The sequence below is a fragment of the Vombatus ursinus genome, unplaced genomic scaffold (genome assembly GCF_900497805.2).
Source record: "Vombatus ursinus unplaced genomic scaffold, bare-nosed wombat genome assembly UNPS02009770.1, whole genome shotgun sequence".
NCBI classification, from domain to species: domain Eukaryota; kingdom Metazoa; phylum Chordata; class Mammalia; order Diprotodontia; family Vombatidae; genus Vombatus; species Vombatus ursinus.
In genome coordinates this window covers 7,480,487-7,507,006 of record NW_020949548.1, presented here as the reverse complement: position 1 = coordinate 7,507,006, position 26,520 = coordinate 7,480,487, and the positions used below count along the sequence as shown (strand labels likewise).

General features: G+C 34.9%; 1 protein-coding gene across 1 annotated transcript in view; it reads left to right on the top strand.

Moving 5' to 3' along the window:
- The window catches only part of PRMT3 (protein arginine methyltransferase 3), a 146,410-nt gene that overhangs the window by 110,844 nt on the left and 9,046 nt on the right, over nt 1–26,520 (top strand). Inside the window, exons 14-15 of the mRNA XM_027852674.1 lie at nt 17,033–17,083; nt 17,258–17,345. Coding sequence (XP_027708475.1) covers nt 17,033–17,083; nt 17,258–17,345 — 139 coding nt within the window. The remainder of the gene's footprint in view (nt 1–17,032; nt 17,084–17,257; nt 17,346–26,520) is intronic.

Here is a 26,520-nt window from a genome sequence, read left to right as displayed (position 1 = left end):
TGTTAGCTGCAATACAGTTAAATATATTTGTTGTGATTCCTGTTATAAGCAATATTCATTGTACCAATGGGCTTATTAAAGCAATTCATTTTTTAATTCAGATCATTATTTTAAAAACAAAATTCTATAAATGAACTACCTTTATATGCATATATGCATGTGTTAGGGATAACTGATAAATAAGGAAATGGTAGATTTTTAATAATTCATTTTGCCTTGTAAATAGGTAAAATTTTAGATGAAAAAATGTTTATTTTAAAATTTAAGATTACGAAATCTGACTCTCATTCATTTCCACCCAAAATCTTGGTAGTTTATCTAGTTGTATCTTTGAAATACATATTACAAATTTGAATGCCTCATTTTGAAACTCTGCTTTTTATACTTAAAGGTATATTAAATTTTTTTTTTTTTTTTTGGTCAGGCCCTGCAGTTTCATCCTTGTAGGGAGCTCTCTCTCAGATGTGCAGATCTGCAGCCATGATGCCGACTGCAAGCTTTTTGGTGCAGATTATTTTCAGGATTTAGAGTGTGGTACCTGGTAGGCAATGCAGAAGCATTGCCCCTGGGTGATTTGTTTCACTGTCAACTCTGTTCTCTTCTTAAACATTCAAGTTCAGTTTTTAGATCAATCGCACGATTGCAGTTAGACTTTATCCTTCTTTCACTGCAAATAGCTCCATGACTGAAATTTTGCTGACAGTTATGGCGTGCTGTACTTCTCTGTACGAAAGTTCATTCATTTTCATTATGACTTTGCCTCTACAGATTAACCCAGCTGCTGCAGATACTAGATTTTAATGCATTTAATTTTTTCCCAGCAGTTCTGTTTGCCCCTGACAGTATATTTATGGAGGAAAAAAGGCACAATTATTTTGTTGTTAGGGCTTCTTCTAACCTAATCTCATATTTTTCATAACTGCATTTGTCAGATTACAGCTTTAGTAATTTATTACCATAGTCTACTAGTCATCATTTTCAATTTCCTAGTGTTCATTCTTTAGTCTAATGTTTGAATGACTCTTAGAGAGAATGTGAGAGTAAAGTTCATTGAGATTAGTCCCCAGGGGACCTATAGGTGGCCTGTCAAAGGAATAACAATGAGATGGTGAAATCGTAGTGGAGGAAATAAGTGGTGTGTTTATGGTTTGAAGGATGGGAAAAGAACTCATTTACCCCTACATCACCAGATATATGTTTGATTTGTTTTTACATATTCAATATTCAAATTACCTAGGATTTAAATTGGTTTATTAATATTTTTCAAGCTCGTGGTTCACACATCAATTATCCTGTGGAAAGGAGGTGCTTCCTCTTAGATCCTCCTAGAGGTATCCTTCCCTTTAGAGTTCTAATTATTGTTTGAGTTTATAGGATCAACACCCCTTTATCATGGGATCATAGATTTGGAGCTAGAAGGGACCTTTGTGGTCAAGTGCAGTCCCCTCATTTTGCAGATGATGAAACTGAGGCACAGAGCAGTTTAGTTACTTGCCCAGTGTCAGAAGGCCAGTTTGTGTCAGAGACAGGATTTGAACTTCAATGTTCCTAATCCCAAGTCCCTTGCTTTATTCATTGTATCTTCTAGCTCCCTAGAAGTACTGAGTACTGTTGTTAACACGTCAAATGATGGTACTACAATCAGTTTTCAGTTATCTGCCTGCCGTCAAGATGATTTGTGGATTTTCTGCCAGTAATTTTTAATACGAGGTTGTCTTCCTCCCTTTGCCCAGCATGCTGTTGTGCCCCTCTCTAGTTTTTATCTGGTAGATGACCAGGAAATAAATTAATTTTGGATCATAGATCACAGATTTAGAACTGGAAGAGATTTCAGGAATTATTTAATCAAACCTCTTTGTTTTGCAGATTAGAAAACTATGACCCAGAGGCTGACTTTTCCAGGTCACTCTTTGGATAAGGTAGTAAGTAGTAGAGAATGACTTGCCCAGATTTTACTCTTAGGATACTGAGTAGCTGAGTTGAGTTTTGAATCTGGGTTCTTTGACTCAAATTAAGCATTTATTCCATGAGACTACACTACCAACATTACCTTATCTGGAATACTTATTTTTAATTAACTTAATTAATAATATATCTGTAGAGGATAAAAAGGTCATATGACAAATTTCAAAGCTTAATATAAAGGATCTGTTATTTCAGTTGATCTTTTTTCATTAGTTTCCCCTGTTGATGGCATGAACAATCAAAAAGATTATTTTCAATTTTTATTTCATATTCTAGTTTTCCTTTCATTGTTTAGAAACCACATACTCTGCAGTTACCCAAAAGCATAGTATTAATGTGTGTCATTCTTTGCCCTTGCATCTTTTCTGTTTGGCAATTTTATTCTTTTATGCTTTGAAGTTTAAAAAAAAAATTCCAATTTTAGAGCTGAAAGCAGTGACTTATTTTAAAAAGTATTTTATTTTAAAGTGATCTTTGTTCCTTGAGAAGTATCCTGGTTCTTATGTGTTCTTTTCATATATGAAACCTTTCCTATTGAAAATCTATAATCCATGAATCTTTTCAGTATCTTAATGGTATAAGTTATACTCATCTGATCTGACTTATAATGTCTGTGTAAGGTATTCTCCTTGTCAGTTTTCCTACATTTTGCATCTAGACAATTTCAACATTCTTTGCAACTAGAACTTTGTTGTTGTTTTTTTTTTTTTTTGAGGTTTTTCCTGACTAAAATCTTGAGAGAAAATTTAAATCTTTTCAAATGAATTTAAAATTCCTTGTATTATAACCATCTTAGCATTATAATGCCTTTGTTCCTCTGATTTTTTTAATCTTTTATAATTGAATCTTCAGGGATTACACTTTTATTGTTTTCCCATTTTCTCTTGCCATTCTCTTAGATGCTTGGGAAAGAGAATTTTGGATTAACAAAAATATCTGTCCTTAAGCAATAAAAAGGGGGTGTATATAAATTGATTGTAATGATGTACCTCGCCCTCTTATCATGTCCTAGGTGACAGTTTACTGTACCTCCCTTCTCTCTGACCATAGTGTTCATCTCCTTCCCACAGGAACCTTGGATTGCACCCCTGAGTCCTCTAGCCCTGATAAGTGCGCTTTCACTTTATCTTGCCGTGGCCCAGGTCTCCACACTGCTTCCAGAGTTTCCTCATCCTGCTACTTATCCGCATTCTCTGTGCTATTTCCATCCTCTCCAATGTGGTTCCCATTTTATTTACTCTTCTTTCTTACGTCTTTTGAAATTATAGACCTTTTCTCCTTCAAATACATTTTATTATTTTGTCCAATTCCAAAAAGTATCTCCTTGATGGTTTATTTGTTTATTAAAGTTAGTATTGTCATTTTTGTTTTATTGGCATGACCCATCCATGAGGCATGATTATTCTCTTTAGTTATTTATAATTCTTTATTTCTTTAAAGAATGATTTGCAATTATCTATATGAGTCTTGAATGTACCTTGGCAGACTGAATCCCAGATATTTTATGATTTTGTAAAATTCATTTTAATGATATTTTCCTTTTTTTAATTACTCCTAGATTTTATTATTGTTCTATGCTATTGATGTTTGTGAGTTTAGTTTATATCATGTTACTTTATTCAAGTTATTGTTTCAGGTAGTTTATTTGCTGATTCTCTGAAGTTTTCTAAGTAAGCCATCCTGTCAATCAGCAAATAGAGATAATTTGTCTCCTCCTTGCTGCTGTTTTCTTTGCCCTTGATTTCTTTATTTTGTTTTATTGTTGTCATTAGCATGTCTAGAATTGTGTCAAATAATTATGAGAAGGGAGTATTCTTGCTTTAGTGCTGTATTTATTGGGAAAACTACTTTTTAATGTTTCCACAATATAAATAATACTAGTTTTTGTTTTAGATCTATACTTTTCATCATATTAAATAGAGGCCCTTCTAGACTATGTTTTCTAGGGTTTTTAGCATTAAAGAATACAGCTAGGTGGCTTAGTGGATAGAGCATCAGGCTTTGGAGTCTGGAGCACCTAAGTTAAATGCAATCCCAAACACTTACTAGCTGTATGACTCTGGGTAAGTCCCTTAACCCTTGTTGCCTATGTTTTCTCATCACTAAAATGGGGGTAAAACTAGCTTGTACCTCCCAGGATTGTTGTGAGGATCAAATGAGATAATATTGTAAAGTACTAGCACAGTGCCTGGCACGTAGTAAATGCTATATAAATGTTTGCTATTACTATCCTGTCTCTTGCAGATCATCCTCATCCTTTAAAAAACAAAACAAATCTTCACTTGACCCTTCCATACCCTCAAGCCAATATTTGATAATGCTCTTTATCCTCACAGTCAATTCCTAGGCAATGATTGTTTCCACTTCCTTAATTCCCACTGATTCCTCAGTGTTTTGCACCCCAGGTTAACAAACGTTCTCATAATTTCTAACATCCAATGACTTTTTCTCATTCCTTTTCCTTCATCTTTCTAGGGATGTTGGGATGAAGGGATGTTGATCATTCTTTCCTCATGATTACTTTTCCATCCCTGAGTGTTCATGGCTCTGCTCTCTGCCCGTCTGAGCATTCCCTTACATCCTCCTTTGATGGATTATCATCCATGTCCCACGGCCTTTGCGTGGTTGTGCACAGGGTTCTATCCTGGATATTCTCTCTCTTCTTTCACTCCCTACCCCATTCCTCCCAACACACATACTTCTTGTTCAGATGTCATTTCTACAGAGACAGCTGCTTAGTCCACTTATATACAGTTTTTTTCCATGCTGTAGTCCTGCCTGCTTCCTCAGCTACTGCCTCTGGGATATCCCAGAATTGCACCCCTCTTTCTACCTGACCACTTTCTGTTGAGGGAATTACCATCCTGCTATTCACCCAGATTTACAGTCTTGAAATTATCCTTGATCCTTTATTGTTCCTTATCCCCCACATCTCGTCATTTGCCAAGCTTGTTATTTCCACCTCCGCAACATCTCTTGTATGTGTCTTGTTCTCTTCACTCACATGGCCACCATCTTAACTCAGGTCCTTATCATCTTTCACCTGAACTATTTCAGTAGCCTCCTCATTGACCTCTCTGCCTCAAGTCACTCTCCTCTCCCATCTGTCCTCTGCACAACTACATAAGCACAGGTCTGATCACATCATTTCACCTTGAGGTGGTGGAGTGGGGAAAGGACTGGAGGAAGGACCTGACTTTGAGTCCAGCCTCAGAAATTTGCCAGCTTGTGACCCTCGGCAACCATGCAACCTTTCTGTGCCTTAGTTTCTTCATCTGTGTAATAAGAGAGTTGGACTCAATGACCTATCAAGTCCCTTTTAGCTGTAAATCTAAATGATCCCCACTCAGAAAGCTTCAATGACTCCCAGTTATCTCTATGACAAAAATAAAATTCTTTTGTTTGGCATTTAAAGCTACTGCCATTCTACCTTTCCAGGCTGTTTACATAATACCTTATCTATATTCCAGCCAAATTGTCCTCCTTGCTCTTCCTCAACTATGACATTCTACCTCCTGTCTCTCTGCCTTGGCTCAAGCTGTGCAGCCCCCATGCCTGGAAGGCATTCCCTCCTCACTTTTGCATCTTAAAGTTCAGCTAAGTAAGGGTGGTTGTAGTAGCAGCAGTAGCTAGAATTCATATAGCATGTTAAGGTTTTCAAAGCATTTTACAAATGTGGGGCAGTGCTGTTATCCACATTTTACAGTTGAGGAAATTGAGGCAGAGAGAGATGAAGTGACTTGCTCAGGGTCATATAACTAATGTCTGAGGCAGAATTTGAACTCATGTCTTCCTTACTTTGGGTCCAGCACTCTGTCTACCATACCACCTACTTGCATGAGTTCAAGTACATCCTGTGCTTGTGACTTTCATGATACCCCCAGTAGTTAGTGCCTCCCCCCAGTTGCTTTGTTTTTACTTTGCATGACTTACTTGTCTGTGTTTAGGGTATTTCCTCTTTTTCCTCATTTAATCTCCTACCACAGTGCCTAGAATTTAGATGGTACTTAACAAATTGTTTATTGAATTGAATTGAATTGAACTGTAGACCCATCAACCAGGATTCACTAATCCCCAGGACTCAGATCTTTCTCCTCTGCTTATTGATGATCACTCCCCTCACCCCTATGCATCCACATCACCATTTCTCGCAGGACACTAGCAGCTTTCTCCCTCTGAACGTCCAACTTCCTCTTCTCTGGAAGAACCACAATATCTGTTGTTTAGCTCCCAGACTTTCTTCCTCTATGATACTTATCAGAGAAGAGAGGTAAGATAGGACCTAATTATTTGACCACTGGCAGGTCAGTTCATGTCTTGAGCTTCAATTTCCTCATCTGCAAATTGAGACAATTTGACTAAAATAAATTTCTAATGTCCCTTCTAGCCATAGAATTCTATGATTCTATAAGAGTGAAACACATAGTCATCTTCTACATACAGGGCATAGAGATGAATGATCAGGGCAAGGTAGTGCTTTGTGAACCATTAGTGACTTTTATAATTTGTTTGAATTTGAAAACTTTATGTAAGTTTTTGTGAACCATTAGTGACTTTTGTAATTTGTTTGAATTTGAAAACTTTATGTAAGTTACGTCACAAGATTCGGTAAGTTTTTGGGGGGTACAGTAATGAGTTATTGATTGTGCAGCAAACATTTTCCTTTTTCCATTATCCTATAAGCCAGCAATTTTTATTTAAAGTAACTTCCTATCTCAAGCCTAATTTTTCTTAACTTAATCTTTATGTTTTCAGTGCCTTGGAAAAATGATCCCAAGGTGTATTCCTTCTGGGTATTCATTTTCAGTTTGTCTTATAATTTCAAATATTATTTATGGTTATGTATATTGTTTTAGTTCATCATGTTTATTTTATTAATACATTCTGTTTTTGCATTTCTCAGGTCTCTGCCTTGACCCTACATTTATGTTCCTCTGCTTAAGATAAAATTTATTTTAAAATTGTATCTCCAGGGGTAGCTAGGGGCGCAGTGGATAGAGCAATGACCCTGGAGTCAGGAGGTCCTGAGTTCGGTCTCAGACCAGACACTTGACACTTATGCTGTGTGATCCTGGGCAAGTTACTTAACTCCTATTGCCTCGCCAAAAAAAAAAAAATTATATCTCCAGACATAGGTACTCTTTTATTTTCCATAATGTTTGGCTAATATTTTGTTTGTTTTCATTGTCTCCTGTGTCAAAACAATATTTATAAATTTAAAAAAAACACACACCAAAAAGTATATTCTAATTTTGGGTTTCTTATATCTTCTACAGACAAACTCATTATATTGTTAGCACCCACTTTCTACATTTGAAACAAGAAGAGTGAAAAATGTAAATGATAATTTTTTGTTGGTCTTTTATGGCAAAAGTTGATTTGTTTTAGATATTTTATTAAACATAGAAAGACTGTCATTTTTATTAATGTCGAGCTTAATTTTTCATTTATTCCAGTTTCATCTATTTATGTGTGAAAATATCCTTTGATTTTATTGACTATACAGAATTTGAAGATGACCTATTACAGAAATTCCATAATTTAGCTCTTTAGTTTTAGTTCACCTGATTATTTTGAATTGTATTCTGACGTATCTTTCCCATTTATCCTATCTTCTCTTTTCCCACTGAGACTACCTCAGTGTAAGCTATCATTATCAGATGCTTTAACTATTGCAGTAGCCTTACAAATTGTTTTTTCACTCCTATCCTCTCACCTTTCCAACCCATCCTTTTTGTTGCTTCAAAACTTATCTTTTTTACTAGTTGTTTCAAAACTCATCCTTTTTTGCTTATTGTTTCTCTCCTTGAAACCCTTCAATTCCTCTCTTTTCCCTAATGAATAAGATTCTGATTCTTTAACCTGGCATTTATGATTCTCCACAGTTTTATACTACTTTATCTTACCAGCCATAATTCATTCTGTTTTCTACATACACTATAAATTCTAGCAAAAAGTGAACTATCTCCTACCTCCTTTATTTGTCCCTTTTAATTCCCTTCCTTCATCTGTTGAATTTCTGCGTGTCCTTTAAAAATGCAACCCAAATACTATTTTTTCCATGAAACCTTCCCTGTTCATTCTAGTTGGTAAAAGTCTTACATAGTACTTTTCACTTTTCTTTTGTACTTCTAATATTGTATCATAGTTATTTAAGAGAGTGTGTCATATGAGTCTGTAAGCCCTGTGAGAGCAGAGATTGTGTTTTTTCCTAATCTTTAAATCCTGCCTAGTCCAGTACTCTACACACAGTAGATGCTTAATATATTTTTAATTTAATTTATTTGGTATGTTATTTACTAATACTTCTCTCACCCATTGCCTTAGTCATTTGAGTATCAAAACAATGACCTGTTTATGTCTTAATGGTGACTGGAATCCTGAGCAACTCTTTTCCCAATTGTATAATTTCCCCCTGGTCTTTGTTGTGCTATTTGCCTATTCATTTAAAACTAAATGGAAAACTTTTCCATCTGCTTTTGTAATTGCTACTAAGTAGATATCTTTGGTGCTTACTGTTAGCATTTAACAAATATTTGTTTATTTTTCTCATTGTGGACACCATATGCTATAGGCTTTCTATCCTTTTGTTTATTGTTACTGCCTACATGTTCTTAAAATTACTGATGATGTAAAATGAATGATTTCAAATTGGGCACAACTAGTAGAAGAGATCAACAAAATGTAGCACCTTCTTGACGTAGTCAAGAGGGAGCATGTCTTGATCACTTTTTGCTGTGGTGGCAAAAAGATTCATGTCATTGCTTTCAGTACCTTCAACCACTATAAGCAACCAGAATAGGGCAGGAGATAATGGTCCTGGGAGGAGGAAACCTGCGGAGGGAGAGCTCAAGGAGAAGGCATGTTTATTACCAAATTGTCTATGGATTAGTAGGTAGAGATCATCTTTGATATATTTAATGAACCCTATAAATATGAACATTGTTGCAGTAAAAGAAATCAGAAGACATAAAGATGTTGCATTTAAATAAGAGGATAACCCAAAAGTGGTTCTTGGAGAAGCAAATGAAGAAGATTGAAGAGTGATTTCATCTTGCATTAAAATGCAGCCCTTCATTTCTCACTTCTGCTTTTTAAATCTCCTCCAGATTCTTTCAAAGCTCAGCTCCAGTGCTGCTCCCTGTATTAGACTCTTCATGATCTTCTCAGTTTTTAGTTCCCCCAAATTCATTTGCATTTTATACATAAATATTTATATATACATACTAATTTATGTACCTGTTAGCCCTTCCCACTGTCCCAAGTGAATGTAAGTTCCTTGAGAGCAAGGACCACTTCCTTTTTGTCTTTGCCTCCTCAGCATCTAAAACAATGTTCAACAATAGTAGGCAATTAATAGTTGCTTCTTGATTGGTTGACTAAACAAGGAAGTTTTTCTAGCATGTTAAATTTATAAGAAAACATTAAAGAGTTACATTTCACTAGAGGTGTGGAGAGAACTGGAATCTATGTCAATAGAGAAATCAATCAAAATCATGTTCCCTTCCAAGCATGCTTTTAGAGTGAGCAGTTATTATGACTGAAGGAAAGTGAGATCCAGCGATAAAAACTACTCAAGGTCACACAGCATATGTACAGGTCATACATAGCTAGAACTGAAAATTAAGCTTCTGATGCCTACATCAATGTATTCACCCTATGCTATATTAGCATCATAAAATCATAGTTTTAGATCTGAAATAGTCCTTAGAGGCCATCTAGTCTAATTGCCTCATTTTACAGATGAGGAAATTGAAGGCTAAAGTGGCTAAATGACTTGCCTACTAGCTGTGTGACCCTGGGCAAGTCACGTAACCCCAGTTGCCTTAAAAAAAAAATAAAATAAATGACTTGCCTAAGATCACATAGGTAGTATAACAAGTGGGATTTGAACAAAGATTTTCTGACTCCAAAGTAATTGCTGTTTCTGTTATATCATACTGCCTCCACTGTCTACTGTTGGCCTATAGCAGTTTTCTAGATTTATTGCCTAAGATGTCTAGGGATTATAAGGGAACAATTTATCCATCAGTAAAAATACTTAGCAAAGAATTAAGGAGGGCAATTTAATGAAGATGCCCCAAGAGTTAGAAGACAAGGGTCCTAGTTTCAACTCAGCAATAATTCTCTATGTAACCTTGAGCAAGTTACTTTACCATTCTATGTCTCAGCTTCTTCATCTGTTAAATGAATGTTTTCTAAGGTCCCTTCCAGCTCAAAAATTTTATTATTATAATTTGAAGTACCATTTTCATTTCCTTAGAGTTACTATGTTGAATATTTTTAGTCTCCAGTGACAATTTTAGTACATGACCATACTCTTTCAGGATTGAAAGTAATTAATTCTACCCAATGAGTTTAGTAAAAACATTAATTTAGTAAGCTTTACTGCATAAGTAATAGAAAAAGACACACTTTTGAAATGAACTGAATATTATAAAAGAAATTTAGAAGAAACAGTAAATCTGTGCATTTGAAAAAAAAATCTCAATGTGCCAAATGTTTTAGTTGTTTACTTAGTCTTCTCTGGTAATCTAGCAACTGGAACTAGATAATGCTGTTGCTTTCTATTGCTGCCTAATAAACGTTGCAAAAGATGTTGATTTTTCTGCTGGTGTGTTAAGATTTAATAACCCCAAAGGCCAGGCATTGAGTTTTGTCTGGATTCTATATCAATGTACAAAATCCAATAAATGTTACATTCTCAACAAAAGAAGCATAGAACGCAAATTAGCTTTATAATGATTTTCAATAATCAATGTACTTTAACATATTTTATAAGCTTTAATTAATACCTCTTTTAAAAATGCATTATTTTCCCATTAACCCAAATGATGACAGCATAATTAATAGTTTTTTCTTCTTAGAACCACAGAAGTCAGAATTTAAGTGTGTGAACTAAAAATGTTGAATTTTGTTAATGACTCTTTTTTGTACTACCACAGGAACTCTTTAGTTGCATTTTTACTATTGGTTTTTCCCCTTTAGCTTGAGATTTTAATTGTGTCAAAGTTTTAACTACTTTTATCTGTGGTGGTTCTACTTTAGTTTAGAAATTACATTTTTATATCCTTCCCTAATACTTAAAGTATTTTGATTCCAGACTTTGAATCATAGATTTAGAGCTAAAAGGGACCTTTTAGGCTATCCATTTCTACCTCCTTATTTTATATCTGAGGAAACTGAAACCCAGAGAAATTAATTTGCACAAAGTCACCCAAAGTAGTAAGTGGCAGAGTGAGAACTTGACTTCAGGTCCTTTATTTCCCAACCCAGTGCTCTTTCCACCCCTCCACACTGTGCTGCCTCCAAGAGAATATACAGAAACAAATGAGGCTATGCTGAGAATAAGCCGTGCTGGGGTTTTCAGGAGGAGAAAGCAGCAGGTCTCTCCTCTTTCCCTTCCAGCCTATCTTGCCGTTTCTTCATAGGCCTTCAATGCTCACTACATTTATTCACACACATACCAATTAGTCAGCACAGATGTACTAGATAAATAGGATTTGTTTTCCTGCCTTTTAACAAGAAACATAAAATGGTAGGTATATGTTGAAAGGCTTCAAAACTAACCAAACTGTGACTCCAGATCAACTGGAGAGCTTGTCTCCTTCTCAGTAAAAGTGTTAATTTGTTCTTGTTACAGAAGAGGGAAGGCATTTTCAGACATGAAGAATGAGTTGATTTATTTGTCTTATTTGTCATTTGATTTGCCTGATGAACAGTGAAGAGGGAAGGAGTCATTGGGAAGTGGTGACAGCAGTCTAAAAAAGATATCAGTAAAAGTTTTTTTTTCTTAACTGTAGTTAACAAGGCAGTACATCAAAAAGATGCCAAAGTTCAAACTCTAGAACATCTAGATGTGCTTTCATTTTTATAGAAGAGGTTTTTGTGTTGCCAGGAAAAACTTGACTTGGAAAAATAACTTTTAGATAAGAAAAGAGATTATATGGCTTCTCATAATGACATTTTCCAGTTTTGAGTCATCGAATAACATATGAGAAGATTGTCAATAGAACTCATATTTTAGTTATCTTTGTCTTGACTAGACTGTACCATTTTCTGCTTTCCAAAAGATATTCTGTCATTGTAATCACAACCTGGAGGGCCAAACTAAAATAATGTTAACAGAAACCTGTCTATCTGTCATTGAGAGGTAGCATGGCAGAGTGAATCAGGAGACATCCAGGAGTCCTGTCTTGGTCATTCACTTACTGGATGACCTGGGCAAGTCACTTAACCTCTTAGTGCTCCCAGGCAGTTCACCAATAGATATATGATTCAGATAGAAAAGGTCCCATCATAAACTATTTAGAGAAGCAAGGAAGGAAATAACCTCTTTGCACCTGTGTATAGAGAGGGAGAGTCAATGGCCAAATTAATTATAGAGGGGATCACAGAAGATAAACTGGACAATTTTGATTATAAAATTGAAATGGTTTTGCACAAATAAAACCAATACATTTAAAATTAGAGACAGTTGGGAAAAAATCTATGCAGCAAATTTCTCTGATAATGATCTTGTTTCTAAGATATTCAAAAAACTGAATATGTAGGAGCAAGAGCTAGTCCCCAGTAGATGAATGATCAAAGAATGTAAAGAGGCAGTTCTCAAAGGAAGGAATATAAGCTATCAGTAGCCATATGAATAAATGCTCCAAGCCACTAATGATTAGAAAAATGCAAATTAAACATCTCTGAAATTCCACCTTTCACCCTGTAGATTGACCAAGATATCAAAAAAGGAAAATAACAATTGGGAAGTCTTTGGGAAACTGGCACACTAAGGCACTATTGGTGGACCTACGAATTGGTCTAAACATTCTAGAAAGCAATTTCAAACTATTACAAACAAGAAGTTACTAAAGTATTTATTTTCTCACCCACCTACTACCACCCCCCCCCTTGGAAAAAATAGACAAACAAAATCCTTGCAACAAAAATACGTGGGTGAGCAAAGTAAATTTCCATATCGACTGTGTCCAACTCTCATTCTGCATCTTGAATCCATAACCTCTCCATCAGAAGATGAGTAGCATAATTCGTCATCAGTCCTCTGGAATAATGTCTTTCAAATTTGTTTCAATTTGTTTGTCTTTATAATAGTTTTGTTATTGTATAAATTGTTCTCTTGGTTCTGTTCACTTTACTCTGCGTCATTTCATGTAAATCTTTTTAGGTTTCTCTGAAATACTATACCTTTCATAATTTCTTACAGCACAATAGTATTCCATTACATTTACATGCCATAATTTATTAAGCTGTTTCCCATTTGATGCTCCCCCTCCCCCCAGTTTCCAGTTCTTTTCTACTACAAAAAGGGCTGATATAAGTAAATATTTTTGTACAAATAGGTCCTTTTTCTCTTCCATCTCTTTGGGGCACACCTTATAGCTGGATCAAAGGGTATACAATGTTAAGTGACTTTTTAGATATGGTTAAAATTTCTTTCTGGAATAGTTAGACCAATTCAAAGTTGCACCAATAATGCATCAATGTGCTTGTTTTCCTGCAGTTCTTCTAACATTTGTCATTTTCCTTTTTTGTCATCTTGGCCAATCTGATGAATGTAAAGTGGAACATCAGAGATGCTTTAATTTGCATTTCTTCAACTATTAGTTGGAACATTTTTTCATATGGCTATTGATAGCTTGGATTTCTTTCTTTAAGAATTGCCTATTCATATGCTTTGGCCATTTATCAGTTGGAGAATGATTCTCTTAGTCTTACAGATTTGATCAGTTCCTTAAATGTCTGAGAAAAAAGACCTATCAAAGAAATCTTGCTGCAAAGAATTCATTTCCCAGTTAACTGTTTCCTTCTAATTTTAACTGTATTGGTTTTGTAGTGCAAAAGCTTTTTAGTTATAATTTATAAAATAAAAATTGTCCATTTTATCTTCTAGGATCCTCTTTCCCTTGTTTGAGCATAAACTCTTCCCCTATCCATAGATTTAAAAGAAAGTCTTTTCCGTATTTATCTAATTTGTTTATGATGTGTATCCAAGTCATATGTCCATTTTAAGCTCATAATGGTATGTGAGTGTGAAGTGTTCATCTAAACCAGGGGTGGGGAACCTGCGGCCTTGAGGCCACATGTGGCCCTCTAGGTCCTCAAATGCGGCCCTTTGACTGAATCCAAACTTGACAGAACAAATCCTTTTGCCACAGGTTCCCCACCCCTGATGATCTCAACCTAATTTTTATCAGACTGCTTTCAAGTTTTGCCAGCAGTAGTTATACTGAATGAAATCTCTCTTTCTATTTTTTCCTGCTGGATTTTGTTGGTAATATACAGGAATGCTGATGACTTATGTGGATTTATTTTACATCCTTTAACTTTGCTGAATTTATTGTCAATTTTTTAATACTTATTTGACTCCCATGGTTCGGGTGTAAGTAAACTATTATATCATCTGCAAAAAGTAATAATTTTGTTTCCTTTTTGCCTCTGTTTATTTGCTCAGTTTCTTTTTCTCACTGTAGCTATGTCAAATAGTACTAGTAATAATGGTTGTGCTTGCTTTACCTCTAATCTTATTGAAAAGGCCTCTAGTTTATCCCCTTTATACATAATGCTAACCCTGGGTTTTAGATCAATAATACTTGCCATATGAAGAAAAGGACCATTTATTTCAATATTTAGACTATATTTGACACAAATGGGTCTCATATTTTCCAAAAACTTTTTCTGCACCTGTAGATGTGATCATTATTTTTGTTGTTGATATGGACTGTTATGTTTCTAGTCTTTCTGATAGTGAATCAATCCTAATTCCTGGTATACCTAGCCATAGAATTTGTTCTTTTTGTCATAATTGCTGTAGCTTCTTTGCTAATGCATTGTTTAAAATTTTGGTGTCGATGTTCATTAGGGATATTGGTCTATCGTTTTCTTTTGGTTTTGATTGTCTCCAGTTTAAGTATCAAGACCATATTTGTATCATAGAAGGAATTTGGTAAAAATCCTTCTTTTCCTGTCTTTACAAATATTTATGTAACATTGAATTATTTGTTCTTTGAATGTTTGATAGTTCCTTTTTGCTTGTTGAACTTTTTAAAAATTAAGATTGGGTTAAATATCTGTTGTTTTAATCTGAACATATTTTTTCACATATTCATTTATATAAAATTATCATTTTTATTGGCACATAGTTGAACAGTATAGTTTCTCATCCTTCTTCACTTGTGAATTCACCTTTTTCATTTTTGATACTAGTAATTTAGTTTTCTTTTTAGCTAATTTTTTTTCCCAAAAAAACCTAGTTCCTATCTTTATTAGTTTAATGGGAGTTTTTTGCTTACAGATTTGTTAATATCTTCAATGTGGTACTTTATTTTTAAAAATTTATTTTCTAGGGGTTTTATGCCCAATATATTATTTCCCTTTCTTGGTAATGAAAGTGTTTAAAGAGATAAATTTTCCCCTAAAGTCTGCTTTGGCTACATCCCACAGTTTTTCTTTTTTTATATTGTCCTATTGCTGTCATTTTATTTGAAATTATCTGTTGTTTCTGTGATTTGTTCTTTGAACTACCAGTTTCTTTAGAAATAAGGTATTTAGCCTCCAATTATTTTTAATCCTTTCTTCAATAGTCCTTTATTGAGTGTAACTTATGGCATTGTCCGTAAAGAATATATTTGATATATTTCTGCTTTCTGCATTTTTCTGGGAGTTTTATGCTCTAATACATGCTGCAAAATAGATTTGCTCCTCCTATTCCCATTCAGTGATATCCAGGAATCTGTCACATCTACCTTTTTGTTTAATTTTTCCCTTAAGTAGATTTCTCTTCCATTTAGTACCTATGTTAAATACCGATATTAATTCGTTGTCTGTGGTTCCTTTCAGCGTAATGTAGGTCCCCTTTTTTTTAATCTCTTTATCAAGTCTATTTTTGCTGTTAGCTTGTCTAAAATCTTGATTGCTACCCCTGCTTTTGGGACTTCAGTAGAAGAATAATAGGTTTTGTGCTAGTCTTTTATTTTAATTCTCTGTAAATCTTCATGTTTTGCATATGTTTTTTGTAAAAAGTGTATTGTTGGATTCTGCTTTCTAATCCATTCTGCTAACCACTTCTGTTTTATGAGTGAGTTCATCCTACTCACATTTATAGTCATGATTATTGTGTATTTTCTTCCACCTTATTCTCTTATACTTCTTTCTTTCTTCTCTGCCCCTCACCCCTTTACAATATAGACCAGGGGCAAGAAAGAAAGGGTGATCTCTGCACTTCATGCAGTTTTCTCCAGCTCCTCTGCCCCTCATTTCCACTCACCCACACTTGTCCCAGGTTTTTACCTTTTTTTTTCTTTTAAAACTTTTCCTAATATTAGAATTTATTTTGCATATGACTAATCCCTTTCTGAATTTACCATCCCTCTTGTTCATTCTTTACCTCATTCCTTGTTTCTTCATTTCCCTCTTCAGGTGAATGTGTTTCTATACCAGACTCTTGTGTATGTTCTTCAACCTGTTCAGATAAAAATATAGTTGAAGTATTACCTATTCCACCCACTCTTTCTACCTTTTTTGTGTAGTATAGTCTTTTGCCTTCTCACCTGTATCTGGTATAGACTAATTTTTAGGTGAAGTATCCTAGTTGAAGTAGTTGTGGGAGAGACAGTACTGCTTCTTCCTCCATCTTTGCCAGTCAGGTCACTAAACTGTGCATGCCTTTTGACCAATCAATACTACTATTAGGCCTATACTCCGTTGATGTCAAAGGAAGAGGGAAAGAAGGATCACACATGCAAAATTTTGAATAGTAAAGTTGACATTAGTAGTATTATGGAACTAAAAGTACCATTTCACCTGTATTGGATTGTATAAACTTTTGTGAGCTAGCATGAGAAAATATATTGTGATAAGGAAATGCAATGAAAAGGGTAGCTCCTTTGCGCGTAGAAGGAATACCAGGTTGTAAAAAGGGAATATAACTTGAAAAATAGAACTCTTTTTTCAGTTATCTGGGAAGAGATTCTCTATCAGAAAAAGGAATAAATATCATTAATAGTTTAATATGATGATCTAGTCATTATTGATGCTCCTTTTTTCTTTTTTTTAATAGGCAGTTGCTGGCTACTTTGATATCTTTTTTGAGAAGAACTGCCACAAAAAAGTAAGTATGACAGGTTATATAATGAGTTCATTTTATTAAATGTATCTTTTTTTGTCTGGAGTTTGCCTCCTTGCTGATACATATTTAAGCATATTTTGCTGTTGCAAGTATTTGTTATGTATTTGGTATTGATTAATGTAGCATGATATTAAAAGCCTTGTACTGCCTCTGTAGGTCTTATTCTCTACGGGTCCCCACACTACCCAAACTCACTGGAAGCAAACAATATTTCTACTTGAGAAGCCATTTTCCGTCAAAGCAGGTAAGAAGAAAAGTAGAGTGGGAAGTGTTTTAATTTGGATAAAAGTTAGTATTCCATCCCACATACACTTATTTAGTACCCACTATATTCAAGGCACTGTGATCCTATGATGTGATAACTGTAGTTGTCACTGTCTACATTTTATTTGAGAAAACCTGGTTTTTTGAAGGTGTTTCAGTGAAGTGACATGAAGTGATTAAAAAATGGGCACGTCTAAAGGGGAAAAAAAATAAATATTCTTCTTGGCTTAATAATTAAGTATTTCATAGTATCACACATTGATGAATGACAATTTGTTCTGTTCTAATAAATGAATTAGAAAGGTTGCGTTATTTAACCAATAGAAGAGGAATGTGAAGTTAAAATTGCCCAACTTCTGTCATCTTTTTATAAAGTAGAAATATTAAGAAGCTGCATTGATTAGATACTTTAGTCCATTTATTTTTCCAATACAAATGCGTTTGACACAATACATATTTGTTATTGGTAAAACTCTTTAAAATAATCCACATTATATCGGTTTATCTTCTTTATATGTGTCTGGCACAATGGAAAAATCCTTCTCCTGAGGTCAAGTCCCAGCTCTGCCACTTACCATCTGTGCATGAAGTAGCAATGGAAAGTTAGTGCGGAGAGGAAATTGGAACCAGATTGTGAAAGGCTTTAAGTGGCAGAGAAGTTTCTGGTTTTTTTGAGAAGTAAGAAGGAGCCAGTAAAGCATTTTATGTTGAAGAGTGGCCTAGTCAGATCTGTGACTTGACAGGTCAGCCTCTTCTCAGCCTCCCTTTCTTCTTCTATCTGAAATGCTAAGGTGTTTTCCATTTATGCCTCAAAAAAATCAGATCCAGAACGGAATTTCCTCATCAGTTCTTACATCTTTTTATTTAACAAAGTCAACAAAATTTTGGCTGTTCTCCTTTTAGCATTGAGACAGCTACAGTAGATTTACAGGAAATTGAACTTCTCTGTCATGCCTTTGTTTCCCAAACTCCTTTAGGGAGGAGCGAGTGTTGGGCCTGGAGTCAAGACTTTTGTTAAAATCTTGCTTCAGTTATTTGCTTGCTTTATGACCCTGGGCAAGTCACATCTCTTTCTACCTCAATTTCTTCAACTCTAAAATGGGGATAATAATAAACACTTTCCTGTCAGAGTTATTGTGAGGATTCAATGAAATAATGTTTATAAAGCACTTAGCACAGTGCCTAGCACACAGTAAGCAAAATATAAACACTTATTCCCTTCCCCCACTTTCCCTCCCTGAGCCAGAGAATTTAGAGAAAAATATGCTGGTTCCAGGACTGGCCAAATGGGTTGAGTCTGATCTTGATCAAAATAGACAACCTGATTTGAACAGACTTGGTCTTCTTTTAAGTCTTCTGGCTATCTTCTGTCAATCAATCAACAAGCATTTATTGAATGATTACTACATGCCAGACATAGGAACTCTTATTCCACATAATGGAATTTCTCATAACTGAAGCTTATTTCTTTTAAGTGTCATTTTTTTTTATTAGTGGAATTTGGATAAAACAAGTCAGTATGGTATCTGGCATTTTATTTTATTTTATTTTTTCTTAATGAATTTTATTTTTTTCCAATTACAGGTAAAGATAGTTTTTAACATTCATTTTTGTAAAATTTTAGTTCCAAATTTTTCTCTCTTCCTCCCTTCCCTCCCCCCTCCCCAAGACAGCAAGCAATCTTATATAGGTTATGAATGTACAATCATGTTAAACATATTTGCACATTAGTCATGTTGTGAAAGAAGAATCGGTGCAAAAGGAAAAAAAATATGAGAAAGAAAAAAAAAAGTGAAAATAGTAGACCTCAATCTGCATCCATAGTTCTTTCTCTGAATGTGGTTATCATTTTCCATCAGGAGTCTTCCATTACATTCATATATCACAGCTTGTTCAGCCGTTCTCCAGTTAATGAGCATCCCCTCAATTTCCAACTCTTTACCACCACAAAAAGAACTGCTATAAATATTTTTGTACATGTGGGTCCTTTTCCCTTTTTGTGATCTCTTTGGGATACAGACCTAGAAGTAGTATTGCTGGGGCAAAGGGTATGCACAGATTTATAGCCCTTTGGGCATAGTTCCAAATTGCTCTCCAGAGTGATTGGATCAGTTCACAACTCCACCGATAATGCATTAGTGTGGAATCTGGCATTTTAATAGCAAACTAGCCTAGTTATAAAATGGCTCCAGTCAAGATTGAGAGGAAATTGCTTAGGGGAGGGGAGAAAGAGAAGGGAGTCTGTATCTTCGCCATATTCATTTGATGAGAGGAAAATTTTGTGAAGTGTCATTTCTATTAAGCAGTTTTGATGTATACTTTTTACCTCCTTAAATATGGTAGTGAATATAATCAAGGTCATCATGAAGCATATAGGACACCATTAATACTGTTTTAATTGAATTGAATTGTACTTTGCCATAATACAGTTATTCTCCTACAAATACCTGAGATTTGTATGGCTGTTTCTTCTTATATCAAGTGCTCTGGAGTGCCCTGTTTCCTAAGTTGTCTGCTTTCCATTATTATAGTCACCAAAAGTCTTTCACACTTCATTTCCTAGTTGTTGTTCAGTTATTTTTCAGTTGTGTCCAACTCTTTTTTACCCCATTTGGGTTTTCTTGGCATAGGTACCGGAGTGGTTTGCCATTTCCTTTTCCATCTCATTTTACAGATGAAGAAACTGAGACAAATAGGGTTAAGTGACTTGCCCAGGGTCACACAGCTAGTAAGTGTCTGAGGCTGGATTTGAACTCAGGAAGATGAGTCTTCCTTACTCCAGGCCCTTAACCTATCAACTGTGCCACCTAGCTGCCCCCATTTCCTACTACTAGTATAATTCTTTCTACCCACTTTTAATTTGCTTTTTTTAATATGCTGAAACTATAAAACTTGATAAAAAGTACACTGTCAGTGACAAAGTCTTTAACTCTGGTAAATGTTAGTGAATGTTCAATAAGATGGGGATGAGGAGAGGGAAGATAGAGTGCGCTAAAAAGACATACTTTTAAGTTTAATCTGCATTATAACGTTTTCTCCATGATTTTCTCAGATCTAGAAAATTTAAAAAAGAAAACACATAAAGCCTTGATTTGTAATATTTGTCAATTTCTGAGGTGAAAATTTAACAGCTGGTTAACTGTATGAGCTGGCTCCAGGACACCTCTGTCTCTGAATAAATTCTAAACACCCCTGTAATGTGGTAAACATTATAACTTGTTTCGTAACAGGTTTTATAAGGCTTCCCATTAGCCCTTTCATGGGTGCCAACTATAGGTATAGTTTTCAGTGTTTTTAGTTGCAGGAAAGATAGAAGATCATCATACTTTTAGTGTACTTTGCACTTTAACATTTGCTGTCTGATTCCATTCTTTTTCAGACAATTAGACAACTCTCTCAGCCCATGTTCTCACAAGTCAGAGCTGCTTAGTTTAACTTGGATTTGGCTCCTAATTAGTAATGTACTTTGCAGATGTATAAATTCAGGGCATTTTCTAGGGTACCAATGTGGAATCATTTCCTTCTTATTTAGTTTGCTCTGATAAATTTTTTAAATCAAAGATAAGCAAAAGATTAGCAAAAAATTAATCACCTGCTCTTTAAAAAAAAGGGATTCATGGATAGTTATTAGCAGGTTATAGTTTTTCTGAACCAGGTAATATGGAGATGAACATAAAATTAAACGCTGTTCTTTTAGAATATCAAGGACTTGGATTGTTTCTTTGTAAACAAGTAGCTATTTTTATTTTTATAATTAGACTGTTTGATGGTTTACAGAGAATTGTTGCAGCCTTAGTTTTACAGCTTCAGGTAGTGATGGTGGCTAATAGGAAGAGGTTCATGTATCTGATATGTCACTGTATGGGGAAAGGTCTACATTGTGTTGTAGTAGAGTGATTTGGCTCTATGGGAAATGAGCTGGTTAAATTCTCAAAGTCTGCCTCTTGTCTTGGAATAGAAAGATGGCTGTAGGGGCAGCTAGATGGTACAGTGGATAGAGCGCCAGCCCTGGATCCAGCAAGACCTGAGTTCAAAAATGGCCTCAGACAGTTGACACTTGACTTTCTTTCTTTCTTTCTTTCTTTCAAGGTACTCTAGTTTTTCATTTTTGTTTTTTTTTTTTACTTCTGCTCTGGGAACATGAATTGCCATAATATTATGAAAAAGAAAGGAAATTTGACAAAAAGAACAAGATACAAACTTTCGTTTGGGGTAGGGCAAAATAGACTAATAAAAAAGGAAGCTAAGGGAAAGGGTCTATTGAAATAGAGTTTTTGAAACAGAATGGAGATGAGATGTCACCAGTATTCAGGAAGAAACATTTTGCATATGTCTGTATGGGACAGATATTATAGTTTGTTTGATGAATAGAAAATGAAATATATCTTGAAGCTCTCTCTGTGTGTGGCAATTCCTCTGAAGTTCATAATGCTCAGCATACAGAAAGCATTTTTAGTAACTAAAGTGGCATTTTTTTCTTTATTCCTTTTGATCACAAAATGACCTCTCAAGGACTCGTCCATCCCTATGACTCTGAGATTCATTATTGTACATAGAAAACTTGAAAAATGTGACTTCAGCTCCAAGGAGCTTTTGGCTATAATTGAGCTGTATTACTAAATTAAAGATGGGCATGACATTAATGCAGTTGATAGTGATTCTGGTAAAGAGAATTTAATTTTGAAAGATGTCAAAGCTTCTATGGTTAGAATTTTTATATCTTTACCTTTAAAGGAAAATAATGTTTAATAGAAACAGAAATGAAATTTTTTTAAGGCAATCCAAAAATATGTACCCATCTCCTGTTTATTTCTTACAGAACCTTTTTACATTAAAGTTTAACAAATACCAGATATGTGGATTGTGATTAGTTTACCAACCATCTAGATGCTTGATAACCAAAACCTCTAAAAATAGCCTTGAAAACCTTTTGATTTTGGTTTTACCATCTTTACAGAAATTGACTTTTTTACATGTGGGCAGACAAACTCCATTAGCAATAAAACAGCACACGGTGCTCATTTCCTCACTTTGTGATTGCCTGGAAGTGGACATAAAACCTTGATGGTGTTATTTTTTGTTTCCAAAAGGGTTGAGCACAGCAAAACTGAAATGGAGTGAATACAACTAAATTCCAGTAAATTCTGTGGTTCTTTTTTCTTTCTGATAATTGAGTTGAGGATTAGAATCTTGAAAATGTACATTTCTTCTCCAGGATAACTATGTTGTTGTCTTAGTATTTTCTTTTTAAACAAAGAGCTTAGTAATTGAGATTTTTGTCTTGAATAGACGTTAAATAGGACTTTATTAAATAGGGAGTTAATAAACATTTGTTGAATTGTATTTAGGATGTTAATTTGAAATAAAGATTTTCTAAGATTTACTCCTATTGTTCCTGACAAAATGAATGCTTAAATCCTAATTGTTCCTAGCTCAGGTGATCTTGTAACTAGCACTTTTTCTAGGGGATATCTTATTACTATAACCTTTTTGAACATAGTATAATGGGGCTTTAAGAAGCCAAAACCTGTCCTGACTTCACTTATGTTTTTCATACTATATTTCCCCACTTACTGTTGATTTAAATGGTTGGGCCAGTACATAAGGAGCCAGCAGAATACACTGAAGCATCACAGCCTGAGGGAAATACGTACCTCATTTTGAAGAAAATTTAAAAATAAAATTAGTAACATCTCTCTGTGGTAGTAAGGGATAGTAAGGTAGTAAGGGGTAGTAAGGGATAGGATAAATAATCATAATCCCTTTTATTGTTCCTGACCAGCCTCTGGTTATAGTGCTAATGAACAGGGAAATTGCCAAAAGGCAGACAATGGGAGAGAGAAGGGAAACAAAGGACCTGAATGATCACAAAGTAGGTAATTACTGCTTTGCAGCCTGTTCCATTTTCACATACAGTGTTAAATGGCTACCCTGTAAAAATGAATGCTGCTTCTCTGCTTTTCTCTTCCAAAAGATCTTCTATATTAGGCTCTAGTAACCTTCTGTTTTCTGTCCTGTAACACACTCAAATCCTGATTGAATGTGACTATATTCAAATAAATAAAATCAGTTAATGTCTCTGTTGAAACATATATGCTCTTTAGGCTACATTTCCCTTCCTGTTCAATGTAGGTTGTGACAAAAACTGTCCAATATCATAATTGCCACTCAAGATTGATACGAGTGGACAAGGGCAGGGGGGAACCCTCATCTTATAACTATTGGGACATTGAACTTTTTAAAAAAAGAATCTAATACATTATTGTAAATGTTTATGGTTAAATTTTTTTTCTATTAAAAAACTTGTTCAAGATCATCTTACTATCTTCTGAGTCTGTCTTCTGAGTTCAACGAGGAATCTTAATCTGTTAGCAGATGAGTCACATTGAGTTTGTGGTACTCATCTAAATCTGTCAGCATTTGTGACATGCTTTATGTGTGATCTCTGATTATTATTGACCTCTTATAGAAATGTTTAGTGCTTTCTGTTGCATTGTCAGAGTAAGATCATTTCATTCATTTTCTCAAATCCAAAACATTCTAACCTCTAAGTACATTGTAACAAAGGAATTCAACCCATTTCTCTTTTGAATCTACCAATATTGTAAACCCTGTTAACCTCTAAAACAAAATATGCTCCTTAATTTTAATTGGTCATTCATGAGAAGTTTGGTTTTAACTAGGTGGATATATTTTTACCTAATACCTAGAGATGTTTTACCCATACCTAAAGATGTTTAAATTATTTATATTTATATATATGTGTGTGTGTGTGTGTCTGTGTGTCTGTGTATACATACATTTTTACCTAGTATTCTTTTAAAAAAAAAGAAACTTTAAAACCAAAATAAAATAACCAACTTAAAAAGCATAATTGTTATACTTTAAAGTTTAATAGAGGACTGTATGAAGCTTAATAATAAATTTTGGATTGTTGTTAATCATCAGCTTTCCAGCTGTGTCATCCATCTAGAAGATAGCTGAAAACAACAAAATCAACAAAGTCTTTCAAACAGTCAAAATAAAAAAAGTCCATGTACTAAAGATTATATTTTAGCTGTTCATTCAGAATGTCTTACATTTTTACTTTTTACTTATTTATTTTTACTTAGCTCATAATTCTAATTTTTTTTAATTATCAAGCATTTTTCTCCCTTTCCCCAACTTGAAAGGAAAAAGAAAAAAAATTACAACAAATCAGCATTGTCAAGCTAAACAAATTCCTGTTTTGGCCATGCCCAAAAATGAGTGTATCATGCTGCTAGTTTATCATCTCTATCAGGAACTAGGTAGAGTTCTTCATTATCAGTCCACCTTGTCATTATGTTGATCAAAGTTATTAAGTTTTTCAAAATTGTTCAGTTTTCAGATATGGACGTTATACTATAGATTTTTCTCCCTTTAATCTGCATCAATTCATAGAAGATACTAGTATTCATATCATTCAGCTACCAGAAATTCATTAGCTGTTTTCCAGTTGTTGAGCAGTCCTTAGTTTCCAGTTCTTTTTCCACACACACACACACACACACACACACACACACACACACACACACCCCAACTGTCACAATCTTTTTTTTTTATGCATAGGTGAATGTAGAGAGGTCTGCCTTGGCAAGAAGAAGGGCCACCTCTTCAAGTGTGGAAGTGGTGAAGGGGGAAATTGTGGGGAAAGATACATGACTGGTGTGTGAGAAATCAGGAGGAAAGAAGAGGAAGTGCCAGTAGAATAGCGTCAGGGTTTTCTGGTGAACTGTGAGGCAGGGTGCCTCGGCTCAGAGGATGAGGGAGGGATGTCTTAGAAGGCCTGAGGAAGGATAAAAAGGGTTGGGATCCCTACTGTGAGGAGTGGGAAAGCTAATTGGGGATTCAGTCAAGCAGTGTCTGTGGTCCTACCATCATAGGATATTTGCTGGGTGAGGGGCTTTCTATGTTTTTTCAGCCACCTTGTGGTGACATTTGCATGCAGTAAACTTCTTTAAGAAATGATGATAGAGTCAATGTTATTACTTTTACTTATTTCTCATTTTTTAGACTTTGGTGCTTGTTTTAACAGATTGGATTAGAGATGCAGTAATAACATGTGCTGTCTTCTTTAATCTTTATCTTTTCATCTAATTAGGTATTGATTTTAACTTTTGCCCTAACTAGTCAATGATCTGATCTGATCTGACTGCAACCACGCACCTGATTCTGAAATGACTCTCACATCTGTAACTAGTTATTGTCCTGTCTGTTTAGCTACTCTCTGTTTCATTTTTCACGGTAACATTTGGTGTTCAACACGAGTGCTTTATAGTACCTTCTACCTCCCTTCTTGTGGGGAAAAAAAAGCATCTGTGATCATAGGCTTGAACCTTCTGAATTATCTTACAATCCTTTGTCCGCTCACATAATTTCTGCCTTTCTCTCCCCTGTTCCCTACCTTTGCATTAAAACAACAGAATATCATGTAAACATTTACTTGTTTGGAAGATCTTGATGTAGTCTAAAGAGAATTTCTCTACTTTTTAATCTTTTGCAATAGTTATTGGTGTATAAGCTGCAGTTGTGACCACTACAAGGTAAAATAACCAAGTGTATCTTGAAACAATGTTATTTTTGCCTTTGAGATAATAAGGAAATCAAACCCATAATCTCCTGTATTTCCCTTTCTGAAGAAAACCTGTGAGCCATCTGTATCGAAAATGTCAGTGTTGATGTGATTCATTTCCTTCTTCCTTAATATTAATCAACTCATATTCTGATATTTCAATTCAGCCAACATTTTTTAAGCCCCTACTATTTTCAAGACACTGTGCAAAAGCTTGCCCAGTACTTTGGACCTTAGAGGATGAAAAAAAGATGAACAGAAAGATAAACTTGACTGGGGGTGGGGGAGAGAAACATTAACAAGTAGGGATATCAAGAAAGGAAGAGATGGCACCTGAACTGAGCCTTAAAGGAGGCAAAGAATTCCAAGAAACTGAGGGGAGAATCAATAACCAGTGTAGCAGACAGCTTGTACAAAGGCACAAGAGGGAATTATGTCTGGTCGTCCATTTTGTCTGGAGCAGGTGATGTGTGTGTGTAGGAGGATGATGTAAAAAAAATCTGGAAAGGTAGAGGAGAGCCAGATTGTGGGGAACTTTATGTTTCAGATTAAGAAGTTTGTG